Genomic DNA, 24,970 nt, shown 5'->3' on the forward strand with positions numbered 1-24,970 from the left:
ATACAACATAAGCTCGATGAACTCAGCAGCACACCTGAAGTGCAGGATGGGGAGCTGGCAGGGGTACGGGCATAGCATGTGGGGGAGCCACTACGAACCCTTTGGGAGCTGGCAGGGAGTTCTCTCTTTCTCACTCCTTTTCTTTATCCAGTTCCAGAATCTGTGCTGGGCTCAGAACTGATGCAACCTGGTCTTTACCAGGCACTTTTACTTTCTTAAAGTCAAAATACAGTCAGAAGGTCAAATGAAGCACTGCTTTTCCAGTGCACCTGACTGACTTTGGGAACTCTGGAGCATAAATCTGACTGAAGAAGATGGTGGGGAGGCAACAAAAAAAATTAAAAAAAATAAATCAATAGATGTTAATTCCAGAATTTCCTGGAACTGCAGTTCCCTTTTTCGACTGTTTTCTGAAAGTATAGGAGAGAGAGGAGGAGAGTCTCAAACCATCCAAAAATGGTAGAATTTGTGTTACGCTTAAACAAACCTCTGGCTCGAGTAGCCTGGAACTCAAAATCAGGATCTGCTCTGTATAATTGGACAACGTCTGATTTTTGTTCCTTCTCTTTTGTTTTCCTTTTCAGAGGTTTATTTTTGAAAGAGGACTATGTACCAGGGCCTCTTCCATTTCAGGGAAAGTAAACAAAGCCCTTTGCAGGGAGGATCGGGGATGAAGGAACAAAGCCAGCCAGACTAAACGGAGTGAAGGTGAATTTATTTGTCATCATTTGGTATCGCAGCAGCACCGTGACTTTGACCAAGGTCACGGCAAGGTGCTGCTCACAGACACGCTCGGAACCGCCCACGGCCACGGCAGCAAGAGGGAAGCCACACTATTAGTCCCAGATTTTGGACAGAGACCTGAATAAGACCAAAATAACACAGCAAATCGGTGCCACGTCCGCAGAGCTCAACTCCTAAACCGTGGTCCCTGCACAAGCATAACTCCATCCTGCTCTTTATCCCTGGGCTCATCTGACGGCTCCACCAGCTCACAGCATCATCCACCAGGCACCAGCCGGGCTGAACTCAGCTAAACCTCGCACAGGCAGCAGTGTAAACCCCTGAAAGAGCCTCTCCAGGGCAAAAAGCAACCAAATCACCACACAGAATCCATCAAGTCCTCAGAAGTTTCAGCACTAATACCCAAGTGCAAAGAAACCACAGCAGCTACAAAGGATTTGGTAAGATCTCTAGGACTCGGGGGGATAATCTGCCTTTCTTATTTGGGATAGCTGAGGGCTGTGTGTTGCTGCTACGACCAAGGTCCCTGCAAGAGTTCATGTGCTATACCAAGACTAAACTCTGGGTGCAGACAATGCTCTTAAACACAAGAAATACCAGGGGCGACTCTTAAAACCAGAGCAGGGAAAGCTGAGGGAAGCCCCCTCAGCCAGAGGACTGGCTGCTGCCAGAGCTGTGCTCGCCCAGAGCATTCAGGAATAGGGAATTTAAGGGGCAGGAGAGAGGCCAACCACTTCTTCAGCCTGGTGGGGACAGAAGGCAAGCATGATAAATACCAGAGTTCCTGCTTATTAGGAAATGCTTGGCAAAACCCAAGAAGCCTGAAGGGGGTGTTCAAGAGAAGTGTATTCGGTGTTATGGGGAAGTTAATGAGATGCTGCAACCACTATATATGTATCATATACAGGAAACTAGGTGAGGCCCCTATGGGCCATTATATACTGCAGGAAACTTCATGGACACTGTGACGCACTATTTTTCATGATTCCCTTGCCTCCTTCAGGCCCTGGACACCAAGAAGAGCTTGCCTGGCTTCCTGGTGGTGTTTCAGCAATGACACCTTGCTCGTTGCTACGTTTCTGGGTTACTTTAATGAGAAATAATGGGGTTACTTCCCGAGATTCCACAAAGCCCATACACAATGAACCAACACAGAGAAAGTCACTGCTGTGTTGCAGTCTTTTCACACCCTCTGCCTTGCTGAGAGTTACCTCCCCTGCTTAACCATTTATCTACAAATATGCCTGCAAAAACATTGGCACTTGTGCTACTTCAAGTCTGCACTGTCATCATCCATCTCCAGGGAGAGGCAGGCCACAGAAATAACCAGCTGCAACATCACAACGATTGCCCCTGCAGGAGATGTATATAATGAAAATTGAAAGCTGCAGGATGAACTTCTTACATACTTGTCCTTTTGGTTTATTCATCAGAAATAATTACCCATGCTCGCGTTCACAGGAGCACATACTTTATGATGTACATCAAAATTTAATGGATTTTTAATAATACTGTAACTACAGCAGAAGCAGAAAAAAAAGACAGCCATTAAACCATATGTGCTGTGTTGGTGGGTAAACGGTGTTGAGCAAACATCAACAACATGGAACCAGTTCAGCATCAGCAACGGAAAAAAGGAACCACTATTTCCAGGATTTGAAAATGGGAGTGAGCTCTAATCCTGAGCATTTAGCTTAAATCTACTCAGCAACAGAAGTGAATGAGCAAACCTATTTGCTGAGTTTCAGGACCCTGTAGGGGATGGCCTTGGCCTTTGACAAGCACCCAAGGACCCCAAAACTCAGTTTTCCCACCTCTGCAATGAGAGAAGAAACATGAGGACACCCCATGAGGGTGGCATGGAAATGTGCCTCAATTCAGATTTCTGTTGTGCCAATTAAAGTACTCCCAGGATTTCACAAATCTATTGATGTCTTTTCCATGAGCATCAGCAGAAATTGTTGCTCCAGCAGGAGAGACTGACACTCTAAACACTCTCCTCAGCAGCCAGGCTGCAGCTAACGAGTCAGTGCGAAGCATCACCATGTCACCAGGACTTGGACTGACAACTATTTATAGCCTAAGAAATTATATACGTGGTGTCCCCACCAACAGTGACACATCTTCATTCAGGCATGAGTCACCTATTCACAAGCATGTTTCCAAAAATAAATCCTATTTACCAGAATTAAATTCCACGCGTTCAGAAGAAAATGTCTCCTTAAGAAAAACAGGCATGTTAGAAAAGCAAACAAGAGCAAACAAGCACTGAGGCCCTCAGCCTGCAGGTCTCCATGCTTTGTATGCTCGTGCAGAGGCTGCAAACGTTTAAGATCCAACAATGAAGACGGCTGTACGTTGTCAGTACAAACCCCTGCCAAGGTCACCGGAGCGCCGCCGTCCAAACGGAATATCCAGAACATTCCTGGCGCCTCGCACTTTGCAGGAATAGTGAGTATACTGCAGTTATTAGGGGGAACAGACAGAGTGAGCGCCAAGTAATCCCAGAAAATGTAGTGTTAAATAGAGGGTTCAAACCACAAAGCTGTTGATGGGGAATGTTAAAAACGTCAGCGTGGCTGAAAGACATTTGCCAGCGGTGGGAGTCAAGTAGCGAGCTACTGTTCAGCAGATGCAATAAAAATCGTGAGGGCAGTTGGGTAATGGGACCAACAGTACAGTTGTTGATACAAATTATATCCAGAAAGCAGAGAAATAAATGGCTAAATAAATAAATAATGCAAAAATGGAACAAGTTCAAACTTCTTTTATAGTAATAGTCTCCAGTTGAGCATAATCACCAAAGCTATAGTGATAAGATTGCCAAAACTAGACAAACATCTGTGAGATGAATTCATCTCAGAGGGGAAGCCAACAGCTTGTTATCATTAAAGAGGCAATGCTCTCTCTGCGTTTGAACTGCAGGCGCCTTGTTACTGCGTTTGCCGAGGCAATTGCACCAGATGTTGGCAGCTTTCTTCAGATGGATGACAAGCACCTGCTGCTGGGGAAATTAAATGCTCGTCGGCCTCCTCTCCTTCAGGGGAGGGTGGGCCAGCAGGGGAAGGGGGGAGCGGTGACGGCTGACCCTCTGAAATAAACCTATTTATGCAAAGTGACAGTAAGTGCTGGTTTGCCAAGCGGTGAAACGGAGTGGAAATTCATTGGATCCCTTCCATTGCCCCCGGTGAAATCTGCTCCCACCCTCCCAGTCCTGACAATTAACATGGCACCGATCTGAACTCGCTAAACCACTCATCAGAGTAATAGAGTCAGCACAGGCACCTCCTCCTGGAGAGTCCCCGCTCGCACAGCGATTTCCCCACCAACGGGGCACCGCCACGGCAGGGGCTGTTCACCCTCCCAAACCCCCTCCCCAGCACACACCCGGGCCAGCCACAGCCCCACACCTTCAGACATCACACCCCCACGACACCCTGTCAGGCCAGCGCTGAAATAAATGGATGCTCCAAGTGGAATCCTGCTCATGTACGCTGGGCTTTAAAATCACAGTCCTGAGACAGGGGTGCAAATGTGACCCCCTTTCCCCACCACCTGCATGTGCATGGGCCTCACTGGGTCCATTCAGATCAGCCTCAGTGCTGGGAGCAGCAGCAAAGGCCATGGTGGGCACTGCAACTCATTTTTTAAGAGAAAACACACGGCAGCCTCTTCCCTGACCTGCTTGTGAGCGCTCCCAACTTTCTGGAAAATTAGAGATGGCAGAATATGAACTTCTTTAAATGAGTCATCACTTCTTTACAACGTATCCAGCACCTTTCCTCCTTCCCACTTCCATGGCAATGACACTGCAGCACAGAGGTTCATTGTGTGACACACACTGCCAGCAGGACCCATCAGAACCTGGGTCACTGTTCCAACCACACCGTGCCCTGGACAGGATGAACACACCGTGTTCATTCCTGCTCATCCCAAACCCCTCACGCGTGTCCTTGCCACAGACAACACTTGTTTGATCTAAACTGGCCACATGCATTTTGGGTACCCTTCAGATTAAGAGGCAGTTAATCCTCATTCTGCTTAGATTATCTTAATTGGCTCTTCATTTGAGCTACTTTGCCCTTGTCCCCGTTTCTGGAGTTATATTTATAAATACATATACTGTACAACACACACCTCTCCGGGCTGGCAGGTACCACCAGGACTGATGATTATTGATAGGTCTGATGCTGAGTCACGCTTGGCTGCCAGTCCACTTCTACCCAAATATGCTCAGGTACATTTTTTTCCCAAGAAAATAAAATATTAAGTGTTCCTGACAGAGACAGACGTGTATGATGGACGTCAAATGAATTCCACATTCTACCTCTGCAGAATAAACATAAATTTAATTAAACTGGTCTCACCTCGATATTCCATGTGTGAACAAACCTCAGGTATTTCACCTCCAGGACTGACCAATATGTCCATTTATTTCCATGTGGAAAAAGCATTATTACACCTGCTTCCAGTAACGTGTGCTCTTTTCCACATTTGGAACAATTTCTATGAACTTCCTCCTGGGTACTTTTAAATAGCCCTTTTCTTCATGGCCCAGACTCAGAGCTGCATTTAAAACACCCTCACGTCTCACATCCCATCACTCACTGCCAGTGTATCCATTGTTTAGGATGATGCCAATGATCCAACGCTGACTCTCCAATCAATTATGTTTTAACCAGCTCACTTCAGCCAGGAGCCTTCCCCAAATCTGTGAGCAGGAGAGTGCAGCTTTCAATTACACCACACAAAGTTTTAAATAACTGCTGCTGCTGTTTCATTAGAGAATCAATGTTAAAACACGGGTTCTCCCAAGGCCGAGCTCTGGCCCCCTCAGCTGTAGCTCCTCAAACACCAGCAGTGCTCTGAGTGCAGGTTATCACTCGATGGATGGCAGGAGCAGCACCTACACTTATAAATAACTTCTGGAGCGTCCAGGAGGCTGCACTTCCAGACAAGTGCCAAAGTGGAATCTGATGCAATTTCACAGTAGATATTGAAAATATCCATCAGAGCATTTTACCTGGTTCCTATTGCTGTGGTTTAACACCACCATCATCTGCTTTCGATGCAGCTTTGCTGGGGCAGAGCTCCTCTTGCAGCCAGACCCACAGGCCCAGAGATGCCACCACAGCACTGCAAAACCAACTCATCTCCTTCCAGGGAAGTTCTACGCCTACAATCCCACTGACCCACACTGGGGCTGAACCCAAGAGTGCTCCGGGGATAATGTAAAGATGTTATCAAACACGATTAACTCAATTTTTCAGGGATTTTATATAGCCTGTTGCATTCATATAAAGTAAAAGCAGGGTTGAAAAACACACTTGACTTTCTTGGGGTCCCAGAAAGGATATAGATCATTTCCATGGGTTTGGCTCAGTGCTAAAACTGACACAAAGACACACAAAAAACATTTACACACATGCTGCAGGAGGAACCATGAACACTTTCATGTAACTTTTCTCTCCCCAGACACGGCCCCTGATTAATGCCTGATTTCACTCAGGCTCTTGGCATGATCATGAGTAGCCAATGGTGTATCACACCCTGCAAGCTCAGGATCAACACTGCTCCCCTGCTATTACTGGAGAACATGAGACAGAAGGTAGGGCACTGACCGTAAGCAAAGGCCCAAAAAAAAATCAATAAAAGGATTTAAGAAGTATTTTAAAATAACTCTGTTCTAACCCACGGATGCAGGCCCTGCTCCCCAGAGCTGGGATCCCAGAGCTGCACCTACAGGTGCTGCAGCACGACCTCACCTCAGTCCATCTACTGCAGTGAGCCCACCCTGCTGGGGCTGCAGAGGACACGAGGGTGGGATATTTACATTCCCTGTGCCCCTCAGAGCTCCCGAGGTCAGGAAGGCGAGGGAATGTGCAGGGAGGGAAAGCCCCTGCCCACAGTCAGCCAGCAGGACTGAGGCACTCGGGGCCGACTCCCCACCACCATCACCCCACCTCACATGGTGCTGAGGCTTCCTCACCATTTCATCAACCACAGGACAAAAGGAAATCAAACTGTATTTCGGACTTCTGCTGAGCTCTGATACTGCCTTCGTGCCCACAAATCCTGTCTTAACATTTCCTCTTTTCATAAAACCCAGGTAGAAACCAACATCTAATTTATAACAAAACCACTTCCACAAAGCGTGTGGCTTATTACAGACCACCTGAAAACTGACTTCCTGTGTACAAGCTTCTCACTGGCAGGATGAAAACAGTGGCTGCTTTTTAAGCAACGATCGAGTTTCTCAGTTTGTTAAAAAAAAAAAAGAGAAAGAAAAAGCATGCGTGGGAAGGAGAAGAAGTAATAAAAAGTGCTTTAGGCCATGAGGGACCCCTATATCCCAGATCCCTTGTCTCATGCCAAAGCTAGAATTTAAAGGAACATTCATTATCCTTTGGCATATCACAGATATAACATGGAAATGAGGAAATGCAGAAAAGCACAAGCACAGGGCAGAAGCATGAAGAAGGGGGAATTCTGGTCCCTGCTCCTGTAACAGAATAGCCCCCAAAAAACTCTGGTTTTTGTTGTCCCTAACTTATCAGGAGCTGCAAACAACAAAGTGTTTGTCCGCTGCCCGTTCTGTTTTAAGGAGGTGATTCAAATTAAGTGACTTCTGCCAAGGTGCACCCAGGTAACAGAAGAAAGGACAGGATGAGCTCCAAGCTTTTCCACACCAGGCCCAGAGCTCAGAATCGCTCTGGAAGGGAACAGGGAGGGCAGCAGCAGCTAAAAAATGCCATCACGTTCTCTGCCTTACCACACATTGCAAATGTTTTGGGAACTCCAGCTATTACAGACTAGAATGTAAATCAGAGTCCAAATTTGTCCCTTCATTTCATGAAACATAACCAATTCCCAAGTGTTGAATTGGGAAGTACAGTGCTGAAAAATGTGAAAAACTAACAACCTGTCAAACCAAAAAATGACTTTCCTGCAAAGCAAGTACTCTAAGGACAGCCCATCCATGTCTCCTATTGACCGTTAAATCTACATATCAATGTCCAACTGGGCTGACAATACAATTCAAGCTCTCTGCCAAGGCTAAATTAACTAAGCTTTCACTTTCATACAGGCAGAATTCCTTGCACCTCCTGACTCTGGCCTTAGCCCCAGCTCCACACAGACTTCCAAATCCCCCCAAAATGAACCCAACCCGAGAAAGCCACCTTTTCTCATGCTAACAACTCTATTGTAATAACATCTTCAGAGGCCATACTCGAGGTCTCCGGGAAAAGTAAACCACTGGAGTGCTTAATACCACAGCAGCACATTAACTCGTTCACACCCAGACAGCCCAGCCAAACGAGGAGGAGTTTTCTCCCCTGTTTCCCTGGTTTGTATTTTCCCAGCTGTCAGCGAGGACAGCACGTAGGAAGCGATTCCCACAAACCACCCGATCGGGCTGAAATCCTCGCTTTGGATCCCACCTCCTTCCCTCTCAACACACTTACACAGAGAGAGCAGAGGGACTTTATTACAGAGATTATTTCCATCAAAGGCTGAACTGGTCATTCTTTGCACTGAGGTCTGTGTTACAACGCAGGGCACGGTACAACCAATGCAGAAAATTCTCATTCTCACGTTTTGCTGTTCCCAGCCCCGCTGCTTCCAGCTTTAGTTCCTTTGTGAGGCAGCACCATGGATCTGTGGAGGTGTGCCTGGAGCCAGGACAGGTGTGAGAAGGTACCTCCTCTCACTTGCTTAACTGCCTCTAGTCACTAAGTCAGGCCATAGGAGGAAGAGACGAGAAAATTACACGTTTTCAAAAGCTCAACAGTTTCACCGAAAAAAACCAACCTCAGAATCCAGTTTTTATTATTCCACTGGTCTGTTCTGCATCTCACAGGAAATAACAAGTGACTGTACAAAATGTTTCAGATCCAGAGAGGTAATTCAGAAATCCTGTCTTGTCTCAAAATTTCCAAATCTTAAAAGCTATTCTTGAGGAAACAACATATTCCAAGTGGAGCTGGAACATGCCTACGATCAGTCTGAGGGACCTTGTGGCAAGCCAGGACAGAAAATAAATTTAATGCATATTGCTGGTTCAACTTCATCTGGAAATTTAAAATGAAAAACAAGTGCCACAGCCCCCTTCCCCAAAAGTCACTTTAGGACTCCTGTGAAAGGAAAAATGAAGAGCCTAATGATCCCAAGTCGAGAGTTTTAGAAGCAGTAAAACATCTGGGGCCACCAACTGCTCTTCCAGCAGTCTGAAATAACAATTTGTAAAAGCATTGTTTGTGCACAAAACTATTTCACACATCTCCTTCAAAAATCACCATTCTGGTTCAAAAAAGGATAAATTTAAATGCGTTCTCTCCCACACAAGAAAACATGAGTTTTCTACAAGAACAGTCGTACATGGGCTGATCCAAGAGCTCGGGACAAGTGAAATGTACCTTTACCAGAACTGTTCCCACCATGCTGGAAGGACACAGTGGCCTTTTCATTCCAAAGACTGTTCCCACAGTGACTCATTACAGTAAGAAGATTTTTAATCAGAATTCTGTTTCAATAATTGGGCCCAAAAGCGTTACCTGGAGCCTGAGCACATTAACGTGTCAATTAACGGCCTCACGCAATCATTAGGATCCATGAGCTCATCAGGGGTCCCTGCCAGCCCCATCTCCAGCCTGGCTCAGCCCCACCGAGGGGGGACCAGCAGCTAGGGCAGCCAAAGGGTTAAAATCCCATGTCAAACAGCAAGTCCTGGCTCTGGACCAGAAGGGACATGGGAACCAGGGCAGCTGAGTTATAAAGGCCTTATTGTAGCAGCCCACTGGATTGGAAATGACTTGTAGGCCTAATGAAACAAAACTTTGGCAGTAAAACAGAATGAAAGGAATGAGACAATAAAAGAGAGGAACAAAGGGAGCAGAGTTGTTTCAGCTTAGGAAAATAAGCTCACTTTGTTGTTGGGAAAAGCCAAAGCCGATTAGGATAAACCAATGACTAGGCATAAGTCTTCCAAACTAATTACACAGTTCGCCATGTGAAGTATAATTGCAAGTAGCAAACGAAGGACTGTGCTGCTTTCACAGGAGCTCTGTGAAGGGAGCAGCACCTGGGAAAACGAACCCTCCAAACCCTCCCCATCAGTGCCTGCAGCTCGGAAGGTACAGAACACGAGGTCCTGAGCAGTGCAGCTCATTAGCACTCAGGGCTTTCTCCTGCTGGTCACAGTCCTCTGGGTAAGGCTTGAGGAGGCTGTTGTGCTTTCTTTTTTTAAATGATACCTGAAGTCTTAAATGCTCCAACATGTCCCAAACTCAGAGCTCCACACTGCTTACACTCCCAGAAAGCCACAAACCAGGCAGACCCGCAGCCCCAGTCCTGCTGATGGCTCAGGGCAGCACTGTGGCCCCTCAGGGGAGGAATGCGAGCCCTGCAGAGTTTCCCCTTGGATCTCCTCACCTCTAACACTTCTCATTTAAATTCTTTCAAAGCCTGGTCTCAGCAGCTTTTCCCACCCAGCACAAGGGTGATGCTACAGAGCCTAGACAGGTCAACATGGCCAGAGAATTTATTTTGCTTGTGAGAATGTTTTAAACATCTCTGACTGAAACAGCAGAGGATCCCACAAACAACTGCATTAGACTGTCAGGATCAGGGATTAACACAATGGCTTGTTTTTCTTCTGATTGTAAACATAATGGCTTAGCCTCCTTGTGTCCTCTGTGGATCCTGCTCCCTGAAACCACTGGAAGGACAAGTCTTCCCTTCTGCAGCACCCTGACCCCCTTCCTGGCACAAAGACCCCACTAAGCCTCTCTGGGGAGCCCCCCAGCAACTGCAGGTGCACAAGTTCAGCCTCACCAGCTCTAAGCAATCACAAAGCTGTTCACTACACTGCTCTGTGCTCACTCTGTGAAGCCTTTTGGCTTCACTCAGGTAATTTTTCCCTGTTTTCCTCCACAGATTACAGCAGCTAGGAATGCCAACCTTCCCAAAAGGATCCTACAGATCCTGGGCTTTACAGAAAGAAAAATAATCACTATGAGAAATCTCACTGTCCAAGTCTCAGCATTATTGTTACCACGTACTTTGGTGCTCTAACGTCCGGCACTTTCACTGAAGTCAGGAAGAGTGTTCACTAAAGCTTTTTTTTTTCCTTGGAGACAAAGGCTCTGGCATTGACTTTTCAAAAAGCTGCAGTTTCAAATTCAACACTTTATCCCTTCCCTGCCAACTCCAGTTACACGAGCGAGCCCGCCTGGCCCCAGAGCTGGGGGCTGCTCTGCTCACATTGTGTGTTTGGAGAGAGCTACCTCCAGTTACCAAAACAGCCTCCCCTGGCTGCCAAGCTCCTCTCCACAGCAAGTACAAACAGGATTTCAGGAATCACAGTAAGCAATTTTTTCCAGGCCGATAAATAAGCTCAGCATTTCAAAGAGCAACTCACCTGAGATGCTCTTATCAAACACGGGCGGCTCCTCGCACGTTGATCATGTCATGCAATTTGCTTTATTTCAAGAAAGCTCTGAGCAAAGGCAGAGCTCACCTATCGATGGGGATCACTGTTTGCATGGCAATGGCCTGACTGGAGCTCTGAGCAGGGCACAGGCCCTGCCCAAAGGGCTGGAGAGCTGAGCAAGGGAGTCACGGAGCAGCAGAGGAGTGGGATGGAGAAGGACAGGGCTCCTGAAGGTCCCACAGGGCCAGTCCTGGGTCACTGTATCTGAATGCAGCATCCCATCACCTGGAATAACAGGGACCAAGCCCTGCAGGAGCTGAGCTCTACTGCCTGGGCCACACAGCCTCAGCAGGACATCCTAGCTGTGCTGTCACTGGAATGGGTCCCTGCCTTGATCCCAACTCATGCAATTTTCAGCTCCTTAATTTTTTTAGCCTGCAAATTAAGACACCTGAAAAAAAAATATATGATTTTCCCAAAGTATTGCCTCTGGAGAGGCAAACCTCTGCTAAGCTGTCTCAAGGAAGGTAGAGCACGAAAGCAGAACCGAAGCGTCCCGAATCCCCAGTCACTCCTGAGACACAGCCTGGCTGTCTGCATTCTCAGGGACTGTAAAATTGCAAGCATGAAACTACCAGATGGTGAAATTAAAAAGACTATATTAAGACAACATCCAGACAATATGCAAAGCGCTTATATTGAAACTATTATTAACTTCAAAAATACAGGTTAGTGGAGTTCTGCAATTAGAAGTAACTACAGAAGAAACATCCAAAAGCTCATGTAATCCTTTAATAAAAGGCTCAGCAGGCTGTAAACATCCTGCCGGAATCGAAGATTATTATTGAAAATAAAATGACTGGTTTGCAAAACAACTATCAATCCAGCACAGGAACCATTTATAAACTCGCCTCCTCAGCCCTCGACAAAATCCTGCCTGGCTCAGGCTTTTCAGGGCAGATAAAAGAAACATAAACTAACTACAAGGAATGGGAGCTGCTTTGCTCTGGGATACCCCGCTGGGTCCTCACACAATCTCGCATCTAAACCATCGATGGCTGCACTCCAGAGGACAGGAACCAAGCTGCTCAGCTGGAATCCATGGAGCTGGAGCCCATGGAGCCCCATGGAGCAGGGCTGGCATGAGTCCCCATGGAAGGTGGCACCACCAACTGCTCTCAGAGCAGGCAGCTCTGCAAGCTCTTCACCCATCAGACTCCTGAACAAGTGTCCAAAAGCCCTGGGTACCCAGGGAACTCCATGGAAATCAGGGGCACTAAAGCTCCAGCCCCAGCCTGGACTGTGGGGTTTGACTTGTTACATCACAGCAAAAACTATTCTGGCAAGGTTCAGGGCTCCTTCTGTGCATAAACTTGTCTGGGTTTTTGGTTGGTTTGGGGTTTTTTTTAATGATATCAGGATTCTACTTGCATTTGCACAGGATCTTGCATAAGGATTTTCCACTAAGAAATTAAGTGGATATTCCAGTGACTTCCACATTACTCTTTGCTTTTCACGTGGTTCCTTCAGGCATTTTCACAACTTAATGAGCTCTCCCATACATCTATCTGCCCCTTTTGCCACTGCAATCAAGGTAAACAGAAGGCTGATTTTATGGAGAAGACAGCTGTATAATCATTCAGCTGAGGGTCAAATTCTTCCTGAACAGACACAGATCCACCTCTCAATGATGCCTTTTTAACTTCACTGGAAGTAAACAGTGCTGGCAATGCTGTGCACAAACACACACAATGAACAGAACAGGAATTCCAGAGGCTTCGAGAAATGACACGGAAAGGCAAAAACTGTGGCCCTCCTCTGAGCCCAGCCCTGACTGCACTTTTTCGAAACACACTTTAAAAAGAAAGGAAAGAAAGAACTGTGCAGTGCTCACTTGGGCAGAACTTACCTTGCCAAACTGTTCGAAGTATTGCTTCACGTCTTCCACTACCGTATTAGCCGATAATCCACCTACAAATATTTTCTTTGTTCTTGTGACCATCTGTAAGAAATTATAAGACAAGCACACGGTTTAACCAGATTATTTCAAACAATATGTGGAAAAAAGAAATATTCTTCAGATCCCATCCCTAACCCAGATAATGAGAATATTTCTTTACAAAAGCAATTTCGATTCGATTTGATTAGATACTTCTTTCTCTTTGTCTTGTTTTGTTTTTATTTGAGAGATGGCTGAGTAAAGGTTCTCAATAACAACTCTAGCCCCCGGATATTTTTTTTTAATAAATGATTTTTATTGTGTTTCTTAATGCAAATATAAGTGAAAAAGGAGTCCAAGTATCATATCTTCATAGCTACTGTCTCAAAAGCAACGCACCTTTCCCCCTCCTCTTCCTACAGACAGGGTGAATTCTCTTTGGCAGACAAAAGGCAATTACATCAAATCGAAGGGATGTGTTATTAAGTTTCCATGGGTCAGTTTAAAAGGAACTTCCACAGTTACTTTAAAAATAATCAAATGATGAAAGGTAGCCAGAGCTGCCGATGCAGAATCCTCCAGCTGCCACAACCCACACTCCAGCTCACGGTGTCACCACCCAGCAGGGCTGGATCAGCTCCTGCAGAAATCCACCTGTGCTCCCCAGACCCCAGCAGAGCACCCAGCTCTTCTGCTGACCCACGTGCACCCGATCCTGGTCCACACGGGGCAAAGGGATGGTGCTGGATTCCCTACGGAGAACACACCACCCCACAATCCATCAGCCACAGCCTGCAGCCCTCCAAGCTGGGCAGGATCAGCCCATGGACACAAACCCCAACGATGGCAGGGGAAGCTGGTGTCTTTGGTGGGCTGATCCCAAACCCCCTGACCCTTGTGGGCCCCCCAAAGTCAGGGCAGATCCAGGGCAATGCTCCCAAGGGCCCCCATCATCCTGGCACACTTGGGTAGAGGGGAAACACCCCAGCTTGGATCAGACCACGGCCTTAGAGCTGGAGACAGCCCAGCAGCAGCCAACCCACCATACAAAGGTGTCTGAGTCAACACTGCACGTTAACTCAGGAAACCGAACGCGCCAATATAAAATTCATGCATTGAAATGCTTCAATTTGTTTGCTCTGGAAACTGGGTGAAGCAGCCAACTTCCTGAGACTGAAGGGAAAAATGCTGCATGACTCTCATTAACCAGATATTCCCTTCCATCAGCCTTACAGAAGTCCACTTTATTTTTTTTCCCTCTTTTTCAAGTTAGGAAGAAAAAGAAAGAGAAAAAAAAAACTGTGTAAAAATTCAATTATTTTTTCCTGGCTGCAATCTAGGGCTCCGAAATTGAAGCCCAAGCATATATTTTTCTGTAGAAAATTGTCATTTACAAATAAAGAATTGGCGAAAGCCGACTTGTAACTAAAGGATTTTGCAGGGCTGTCAAGAGCCCTCTGCCTGCCAGCATCTGATTTAAGATCAGGCCAAGCTTCTGTTGTCATACAAAAGAGGGAGGAAAGCAATTATTCTAAAGCAGTATTTGAAATTATCATCATTTTTATATTTGACCAAGAAAGAAAGAAAACGAGAGCTACTGCTTTTAGAAGCAAGATTGAAGGTTAAAGAAAAAAAAAAAAGAAAAAGACCACTTTGTTTCAATAGCTTCAGTCAAAGAAAATATTGGTAATGACAAGCAAATTCACAACATTTTAATGCCTAGAGATGTGTTGCGAGCTGGGAAATGGTTTCAGGAATCAGCTCTTTGGTACCAAAGTGAAGCACAAAATTAAGTCTGCTTTTACAATCTACGTTTCCCTGAAGAGACAGTTCAATTGCTTTGTTACCACATTCCCCCCAGCACCAGAACAGCAAACGTGTAGCCTGAGCGATTCCTCTGATCCCGACGTGCCTGAGCAGCAGGATTCCCTGCATTCCCTGCCTGCCTCCCACCTGTGGCACAGGCACCCAGGTGCCCCCAGACCCGCCCTGGGCTCAGCTGCCTCTCACCCAGCTCGGGATCCCGGAGACACGGCAGGTCTGGACACAGCTCTGCCCTGCCCAGGGATGGACGTGCCCAGCAGAGGGGAGGGGGTGACCAGCCCTCACCACAGAGCCACGGCAGCTGCCCGTGCCCAGCTCGGGTCCTTGTGGGACCCCTGCACACACAGCCTGGGCACTGGGAGCACCCCCTGCCAGCCTGAGGCTCACAGCCAAAGGCTGCCAGACACTCTGGCCAAACACGATGTGCTGAGAAAACCCACGTTAACCAGAAAGGCCCCAAATCTCCCATTGCCAATGGCTGTGAGGGCAGCTTGTTCCTCACCAAGTATCCTCTGCAGGAAACAGGGCTCCAATAAAGCCTTCTGGTTCACCCAGTGATGGTCTCACTACCCAACATGATAATTCTCTCCACCACAGATCTGTGTTTGTTTTCGGGAGGACAAACAAAGGGTTAAAGTACATTTAATGAAGTACCCTTGGTGTAAACATTACAGATGACAGAGTCAGAGGCACCAATGATCACAGGCACTGGTAACTTTAGCTGCTTTCTAAAATTAAAGGCTTTTTTAAATCAAAACACTCATTTGGCTCAGAAAATAAATCAGCATATATTTAGCAAAAAAACCCCTACAATTCTATAAAAGCATTTATGTATATATTGAAGAAAAACACTCATTATCATTATTTTCTTATTATTGTAACAAAAAGCCCCAAACGAAATCCCCAGTCTGAAGTTCCTCCAGTGAAAGTCACTGAGGATCTTTATCTTTTCCTGTGAGTAAATTCAGAATCTGCTTTCTGGAGACTACTCACAATAGGGACATACACACACACCCCCCAAACAGTGAGGGAGTCACTGTAGCATTGGTGGGTTCAGACCCTCTGCCAGTAGCTCCATCTGCCCCTTCCAGGGATGGAACAGCAGGGTTTGGGTAACAGGAGTGATTTGTGAGAATCAATCACAAATCCATGATTTATGAATGACTCCAAGAGGTCTGGGTCACTCCAAAACCACAACACTCCCAGCTCCATGCCCTGGGTTTTCCTCTGCAGTGCCCTGTATCCATCACTGGCTCCTGCAGGGCTCTGCAGACCGGGGGCTCGGGATGGGTTTGGAGGTTGGTGCACTGAAGGTGTCTCTCTCTGGCTGCAGAAGGAATCGCCGGGAGAGGCAGACCCGAGGCCCGTTAATTGTGAGCGCAGCAGAATTGCTGTTTGTGTGGAGTTAATCAAAACACATGTGACTACTCCTGTGAGGAGGCATTCAAGGTTACACTCCATTTATTGGCTTGGCTTTGAAAAATATAATCGCCTTTGTGTTCTGAAACTGAGCAAACACTTCAGGTGGTGCAGGAGCAGGAAAAAACCTTCCATGCTTCAGCCAGGCAGGTCTGCCGAGTTTAAGCCATTTTCACAAGGCTAAGGTTGTAATTAGATCGGTTTGGGGTGTATCAGGTAAATCTCCTCTAAACAACAGGCTGAAGATGCAGTCTCTGGGAACAAAAGTCCTATCTCACTCGAACACATCAATACCCACTAGTTAAACCTCACAAACTCTGGTGAAACAAAGGAATGGGGATTTTCAGAGCCTCCAGCTCCGAGTCCATGAACATCCCTCACACACCAATGCTGCTCTTCGTCTTCCTGTGGTTTTTATTTCCCCACTGAAACTGTCTTACCATCACTACTATCAACAATGCACAAAGGGGATTTTAGGCTCATTAAATATTTTGCACAATTCCCAGAATTTCAAAATCTGAAGCAACAAGCACCCACTACTCCATCTAGATGAGTCAAGGTCCTATCTGTTTTTAACAAAGAAGTTACATATTTGACTTCAGGGTAATGGTTTTAAGTGTCATTTCCCAACCATTCCTTATGCAGCCTTTTTTTGCTGTGTCCCCCCCGCCCAGTTTTAATTCAGAGCTCCTGCTCAGGAGGCTGGAAAGGATGAGTGCTGACACCCAGCTAGCACAGAGCGTGTCTTGTCGCAAAGTAAACACCATGTAAAATCCCAAAATCCATGTGAAATCCCAAAGCAGGAGGCAGTGACACAGGGTTAAAGCAAACCAGCACACAGGGCTCAAAGAGCACCCTGGAAACCTGTGCCTGAACTCAGCTCAAGCACACTCCGGTGAGGAATTCATCAAGACTTTGCATCCTCAATTTCCCAATGTGGTGGAAGTGGACTAGAGTACTAATAGTGAATCTGCATCACAAATTGCTGAAATTAGCATTAATTTCAGATTAAACTAATTACGCATCTATAACTGTTTTCCAGAGCACTCTCTCTCCTCTGACAGTGTGGGTGCGTGGGTGCATGCGTATTCCAGCCTGCTCACCTCATCTGCAGCTTGGCATTTCATCATTTCTAGTGTACCCACCTTCTAAATAGGTTTATAAATTAGAAAAATCATCTTTCGTATCTGTGCTGAACTGCATTTATACCCCATTGCGCTGTACATCCAAACTACAGCATTACTTCTAATTAAAAACAACAATAATTCATGTAACAGGGGAAGTGATCTTGTTAACTGAATTGCCAGGCTTCTTTTGGCAGAGCACAGACCTTAAGAATTCTCCAGGTTTGGGTTTTGTTTTTTTTTTTGGCCTCTGGGATCCTCATAGGAAGTTCCAAAAAGCTATTAAAAACTCAACTGAAATGTTTAGTGGAAGCTTCCAACCCTTCTCAGTTCACCTATTAGGAGAACAGCCCAGAACCATCCCCTGGCCTGTTATTTCTGAGAGGTTCACAAGTGGTGGAGGTGCATGTGAGCACTGTGTTCCCTCAGGGAGCAAACACTGCACTCTCAAGCTCCACAACAGCAAGAGCAACTCAATCCCGTGCGAAGGCAGCGCGGCTTTACGTGCCACGTACAACACGCTTAAGTATTCAGAATAGGATTTCAGCAAGACTTAAACGGTGCAAATACCTTGTGCCTGACCCCTGGGTAAGCTCATGTCATCCTGTGAGAGCTGCTCCAGCTATAGAAGGTATGTGGGAATGAAAGAGCTCTTTAATCCAAACAACCGGCACGGATTCCTGGTGGGGTAAAGCAGTTTCCCCGATTCCTGGGAAAATACAGATGGGTTGTATTCTCCCAGCCCATTCAGAAACCAAACTGTTAACTTAGTCCCTGCTGTATTCCCAGTTTTTTGCTGTCTGGGGTTCTGCTGGGTGGTTTATCTCTCTCCCCCAGTGACTGTGGCATCAGCAGGAGGCAGAACACACAAAGTGATTTTTACAAGACAGACCGAACTGGCGGCGATTGCCGAAGCCATCCCTGGAGTGTCACAAGGAAACCTGGCCAGGGGCCAGCAGGGCCCCTCTTGGTCATCTTCCAGCTGTGACTGGATTTAACTCCATGTGCCCCCTCATCTCCCCACCGCAGGGGCAGCTGAGCAATGGCAGCCTGTCACAGGCCACAGCCAAAAGAAGAGTTTGCTGTCCAGGCAGCAGCATCCCATACACCTCCTCCAAGCCATGCTCAGCTCTCCAGGCACAGCCACACCTTTACCTGCCCCACCACTCAGAGCTCCCTGCACGGGAGATCCAATCTCCTGAAAATTAGCCCCAGCTGTGAGAGCTCAGCGGTTTTTTTGAGCAAAATTTGGCTTCAAGCTTCATATCAAAGGACACAGTAAAATTCACCAGAGCCAGCATTCCCCCCTCCAGAGCCCAGGAATAGCTCCTGGCCCCACAGCCTCACTAGAACAAGTTATATCACATCCCTGAGGGCTGCTCCCATACCCTGTGCTCCAGTTAACTCCTTTACGGGTTACAGAAGCACGGGCAAGGGGAGGGCAGCAGAGAAAATCTATTTAAATCCCCCTGGTTGCTTCAGCTCCTCGTGCACAGTGCAGGAGGAAGGTAACTCTAAATCTTCACTGAGCACAGACAACTTACCCAATGTGCCTGCCTGATTGCTGTTCAGCAGTGCTTAAAAACTGCATTAATAAGTTTAAATTAAGATAATTATTTTTAAATTAATACATCTCAGGGCCACAAATGGAGAGCACTGCCCAATGTGACTGGGGGGGTGGGGGATTTTTGCAATGCCCATGTAATGAGGGACAAAGGTCCCAGTGGGAAGCAATTAAGCTTCTGGTCCTAAATCTACAGGCTACTGGCAACACTTCACCTTGTGCAAGCAGAGAGAGAGAGAAGGAGAGGGAGGGGGAGAGGGAAGGAGGAAGAGATGGCATTCTGCCCAGGGACCTCACTTTCGAAGCCATGGCAGCAATGTTTGATGGGAACACACATTAACTGACCATTACCACGTTCATCAATTCCTCATCTGTGCTATACCACCTTCTGGAAAGAAAAATCACGTCCCATATCCAAAATACAACCAGAAAACTTGTGCCCTCCAACAAGACACACAGTTGTGCCAGACCAGGTTTCCAAGGGCATATTCAAGGTCCATTTGCAGTACAGCTCTACAGGTGAAGCAGGGTGGAATAAAGTGGGTCAAAGTGGGGAACCAAGCTAAACAGCTTCCCAAAATACATCCCAAGTCCCTGGTTTTTTAACCTGGAACAATACAAGGAGAAGGCACCCAGCTGTCCCTGCTTTCCTAAGCCCAGGGGGGTCGTGCAGGACAGCAGTGACTGGCACTACCCCCTGTGGAAGGGCCTGGCCAGGACAGGCTGCACACCCACCCAAAGCCTGCAGCCCACCCCGAGGGCGAGTGCCAAAAGGCTCTTGGGAGCTCAGGCAAAGTCCTGCTCATCCAAGAGCTGCTGCCTGCTAACCAGAGGGTTGTCCAAGCCCATCAAGTGCCACTCACTGCCCCATCAGGGCTGTCAGCCAGCAGCCAGAACACAGGTCCTGCCCAGGCCTCTTCCACCCGTGGGTGCTGCTGCTGAACAGTGTGCAGGGCAGGGCAGCAACGGCTGCACTCCCACCCCACAGGCACAAACCAGCCCCTTCCTTCCCTGGCTGCTCCACAACTACCTCCCTACTGCTGTCATACCTGGCAGCATCAGGTGTGACAGCTTGCTCTGTCACCGTGCCCAAAAGCACACGGGTCTGCAGCCAGAACGGCTTTATGGTGTGATCAATGAACCCTGATTTGAGTGTGCACCTACCAAAAGGAGAAGGAAGAAATGTATTTGGAGGTTTAAGCCAGTGTACAGCAAAATCCAACAGCGCAGTCCAACCCAGAGATGAAGAGGAGTGCACTGTCTGTAAGAGTTTATAAATTCTTCCAGCTCCAAACACTGAGGTCAGTCCAAAGAAAAGTTTATTGCCTCTACACTGCAGAAAGCACGACATAATGTAAATGCTTCTAAGTCAGTATCAACTAATTTTTCACGATGACCCTGTCAAATCAGTGATGAGAGCTCTCTGTTAAGATTCTAGATAATGTTCTGCTAAAACAAGAAAAATTCACGGGAAGGGATAAGAAACGTGTAAAGCAATTTACCTCCCTCCCAACATACTCCAGATGATTTCTCTGAAAAGAACAAATGGAAACTTTAACCCTTAGCCTTGATTAATTCCATCTCCATAATGCACACGCACATGGCAATCAGTTACTGAGGAGCAGCTTGTCCTTCATCTGCTGAGTCAAGCCAGCGTGGATTCAACGCCTGGCTCTTCACGAGGGTGAGCTCTTCCTCTGGTGTGAGACCACTGAAATCTTGCAAAATGCCCAGATTTGTCTGTTACTGCTGTTGAAACACTTTGCCAGTTTTATGAAATGCCCTGTTTGCTTTTATCCTCTTTCCCCTGCCCCAAACGGGCCGGTGAATTACAGGAATTGCAGCGCTCCCACCTTCAGCTCACCCAGGGGAGATGTGTCTCCCTTGCCAAGGAGGGAACCCACCAGCCATTATTAAAGCAACATCGGTGTCGCTCTAAAGCAGATCAAATAACCCTTGACTAGGAACAAAAGGGCCCCTGAGGAACTGCACCAAGGACGAAGAGTGGGAGCGAGGCAAGAGAAAACATCCATACTTTTTCCAAAGGAAGGCAGCACCTCACAGCTACAAGAGCTTGTCTCCCTCGTGTGATGTTTACTCACTTATTGACCACAGGGCAAGTCATTTGAGTCTCCACAGGACTGATGTATCAAACAGTCTTGGGAGAAGCTCAGCTAGAGACTGCAGGGCTCAGCATTTACGCACACACTTGAACTCGCAGCATTTGGGGAAGCCTCATTAGGTTGAGTACGTTGCACAATCGAGTGCTATGTGCCTTGATTTCCACAAAAAGAAGAACAAAAACGTATCCCCACAGCTCAATGGAGCCCGTGAGGTTTCACTCATTAAATGCCTAACCCGCTGAAAGTCTGATTTGAAGATGCTGGAATAGTGCAAGACATCGTTACTGACATTATTGTTATTAAAGGAAGAATGAAAAAATATTGTTCCTAGCCAGGAAGGTCATATCAAACTACCAAGTAAGAGATAAATCAGCCAAGGTCTCCAAAAAAAGACATTATTTCTCCTTTACTCCAACATCTTAATGTGCATGACTTTTTTTGTGCTAGAAATACATTTCTATAAATCCTCCTCTACAGAAAGCTTTGCTTTCAGGAGGGGAAAAGTAGCAGATAAAATACTACCCATCAAAATGAACTCAAGTCTCCAGTAACATAACTAAATGTGTAATGTTACAGATGTTTTATAGCCAGGATGTCGGATCCATTTAGATCATTTTTACAAACCCGGCAAGAAATATCTCCCCAGTGCTGGAAACCACGCCAACAGGTCTGGGAACAATTGTTTATTCAAACAAAGATGCCACCAGGGAACAACAGTATCTACTGACCAAACTTGGAGGGCTCGTTTCTCAGCCATGTACCATCAAGACTGAGAGCCAGAAAGGGACACCAGGCTGAAAGAGGAGCTGGATCCCGACACAGGGGTCCTTCTACTGCTCTCCAAAGCAGATAAATCACTGGTTTCTGTACCTGTATGTCCTGCCCAGGCCAAGGTGTGCAGACACACCATGAGACCACCACGTGCAGCACAGCCCAACGTGCTGCCCACTCACACACCAACAGCAGCCACAGGGCAAGGAGGGACGATGGCACAGCTGCCTCCTGCCAAACTCAAACCCATCATCCAGCTCCACCACACACCTGGGGACACAAACAGGATCAACAGTGTGCCACGTGACAGTCAGGGACATCATCACAGATGCCACCAGCCCAGGCTGAAGACACACTTTGACTGACAGGGAGTTTTACTCTCCGAGCCCGTCATCCAGTGGTACCCACCACTGAAAGATTTATTACCCCCAGTGATAACTGCCTCATGCTGCTTTGTTTGTTAATTGTGACTAGCTTTGCCTTCAGAAGGGTAGGAGCCTAATAAATCAGTTATCTCCAGGAAGAATTTATTTAAAGCTGTTAACACTGTAAGCCCCAGCACTTGGCAAGGCACTGTGTGAGAACGGGTGTGTTCGTACATCGCGCGCGGTGGCAGAACACGCCGCGCGACTCGGCAGCCTGGCTAAGGAGACCAGCTCTGAGCAAGACCCTGACGGGCTCAGTTGGACTTCTGTCCACCACAACAGGCCAGCTCTCATGCTCCTTTCCCATTTCCCACACGGGGCTGTGCCAGGGCAACCAGCACTGCACACCACCAGGCTCGGGCTGACAGCAGCTGCTCCCTGCAGCAGCTCAGGGAGGAACCAGAGCAAGAGGAAACCTCAGCCTGTCCCAACCTGAGGCACATGTTGGGGGCCCACCCTCAGCCCCCCAGCAGGCACAGCAAGGTCAGTGCCAAGCTCTGTGCTACCAACCAGGCTGCAAACACAGTACAACTCATTCTCTGGATGCCCCATCACATCTCCCTGTTCAAAGTGAGATGAAAAGAAACGCATGAATGGAAGTGGAGGCTCCAGGACAAGTGGTAGAGCCAGCACAGCACAGCAGAGCTCAGACTCCCTGCTCCCTCTTGGCCAAGAGTGCCAGTGACCTGAGCCCCTCACCAGGCAGTGCCTCTGGCTCTGAGCCTGCCCGATCCTGGCAGGTCTCACTTCAGAGATGTCTTCTCCCACTCTCTGGTAAGATCAGGAACTCCCTGCAAATCACAACATCAAAACTCCAGGTATTTCTGCACTGCACCTCTGTTCTCAAATGCGAGACTCCCCTTGTTCCAGCACTCACAAAATTTGGCACAGACAGTGGATTAACAGAAAATCGGTGTCAGGTTGACAGTCCTATAATTTCTTTTTCTCCCTAGGGCTGCAAGACCCACAGAGTTCAAAGGAATCACTCAACTGTGGCATTTTGGTCACTGGCTTCGCCTCCTACGATGGAAGGATGAGCAAAGGGGCTGAGGTTTCCTCTTTCCAGTTGTGCTGTGCAAGTGCTGTACTGGCTCACAGGGCAGTGCCAGCTACAATGAAGGGACTCACCTGATCTGTGGAATACCAACAGGTCTCTAATAACACTGATGTTACTGAAAATAAGCATTTGGCTGGAAATACGTTCCTTCCTGATCCTCCCCAGCACAAAGCCAGTATCAAAGTCTATCACAGCCCAATACACTCACAGACTTTAAAGTACCTACATCATTACAACACTGCCAAAAATGTCACATAAAAAGGCCAAGTCACTGAGATGACTGAATTTCCAGGTCTGGCAGGACATGAAAAGCTGGGACAACTTCCCACGAACAGCCAAGCCACTTGTGTAGTGTGACTCAAGCCAAATGTGAAGGCCCTCAACATCTGCCTCCTGCCTGATACCGGGGACGGAGCTCCTGCAGTTTGAGCTCCCTCTCTGTCCCGGGAGCAGCCAGCGGGTGCAGTGCCCGCAGGAAAGCAGCAGCACCTGCCAGCAGGTCACCTGTAAAGCAGCAGCACCTGCCAGCAGGTCACCTGGCAAGAGGCAGAGGTGCTGCTGGCTCTGGAGAAACCCACCTCAGCTCGACGGCCCCAGCTGCCCCCAAACTGAACAGCACTGCCTGCCCGTCTGCAGGGCGGGGGAGATTTTGTTCCTCTCAAGAATCACAAGGTCTGTAACTACACCGGAAACTTGAATTTAAGGCTAGATATGAGGCCAAAGACCACTGAAATATTTGTAATAAATAACCTACAAACCACAGGAGCATCTCCAAGCCACACACACGGTGCCACGCATCAGCACAGCTCACACAGGTAAACAACCCACCCCACTTCCTCAGCCTCGTACCTCTAACGGGATACAGAGTGTGGAAGTGAGCTGGCCAGACTGAATTACACACAGGGAATGTTTTCCTTTTCCATGAAGACTGACATCAGCAAAACAAGAAGGCTGCCACAGGCTGCACCCGCAGCCACGTGACAACAGCTGCAAGCCAGGACCAAATCCCAGTTCCCAAGAGCTGTATGGCCACTGGACACACTTCCTGCCTCTTTTGGGGAGTGATTTGCTACCCATTCTTATGAACCACACTCTGCCAGTCTTCCCAGCTCTAAAGTTCTGCCCTGAAGGCAAACATGCTGCCAGCCATGGCAAAGGTTTTCAAGGATCCTCTCCAGGAAGGAGGAGGGAGGAGGAAGCCAAGGGGTTGCAGGTTGGAAAATTTGAGGTTCTCCATTCAGCTGCAGTTCAGCAATCCTTCATCCACTGATAAATCACAGACCACACACTGAGAGTTAAAGACTTATACAGGACTCTAGGGACTAATTGAGGAATGATTTCAGCTTCTAACTGTGCTCTAACCAGGCACTTAGGATGCAAAGCACAAGTTTGTGATACTATTGTGCACTGCATCAAAATGACTTTTTGATACATTTTTGCAAATAACTAATAAGGAAAGAAGAAAAAAAACACATCACCCTGGTATTTAACATAATTCTTACCCTCGGTTCCCCATCCTTATATTCACATTCGTGACAAACAGCCTCT

At 47.3% G+C, this 24,970-nt stretch overlaps 1 protein-coding gene across 16 annotated transcripts in view; it reads right to left on the reverse strand.

Annotated features, from left to right (window-relative positions):
* MSI2 (musashi RNA binding protein 2) overlaps positions 1–24,970 on the reverse strand; it is a 222,373-nt gene that overhangs the window by 131,282 nt on the left and 66,121 nt on the right. For all 16 annotated transcript variants that reach the window (XM_051809443.1, XM_051809441.1, XM_051809433.1 and 13 more), the window contains exon 6: positions 13,086–13,178. In XM_051809443.1, coding sequence (XP_051665403.1) covers positions 13,086–13,178 — 93 coding nt within the window. The remainder of the gene's footprint in view (positions 1–13,085; positions 13,179–24,970) is intronic.

The sequence above is a fragment of the Manacus candei genome, unplaced genomic scaffold (genome assembly GCF_025592945.1).
Source record: "Manacus candei isolate 608988 ecotype Guabito, Panama unplaced genomic scaffold, ASM2559294v1 h1tg000076l, whole genome shotgun sequence".
Taxonomy (NCBI): domain Eukaryota; kingdom Metazoa; phylum Chordata; class Aves; order Passeriformes; family Pipridae; genus Manacus; species Manacus candei.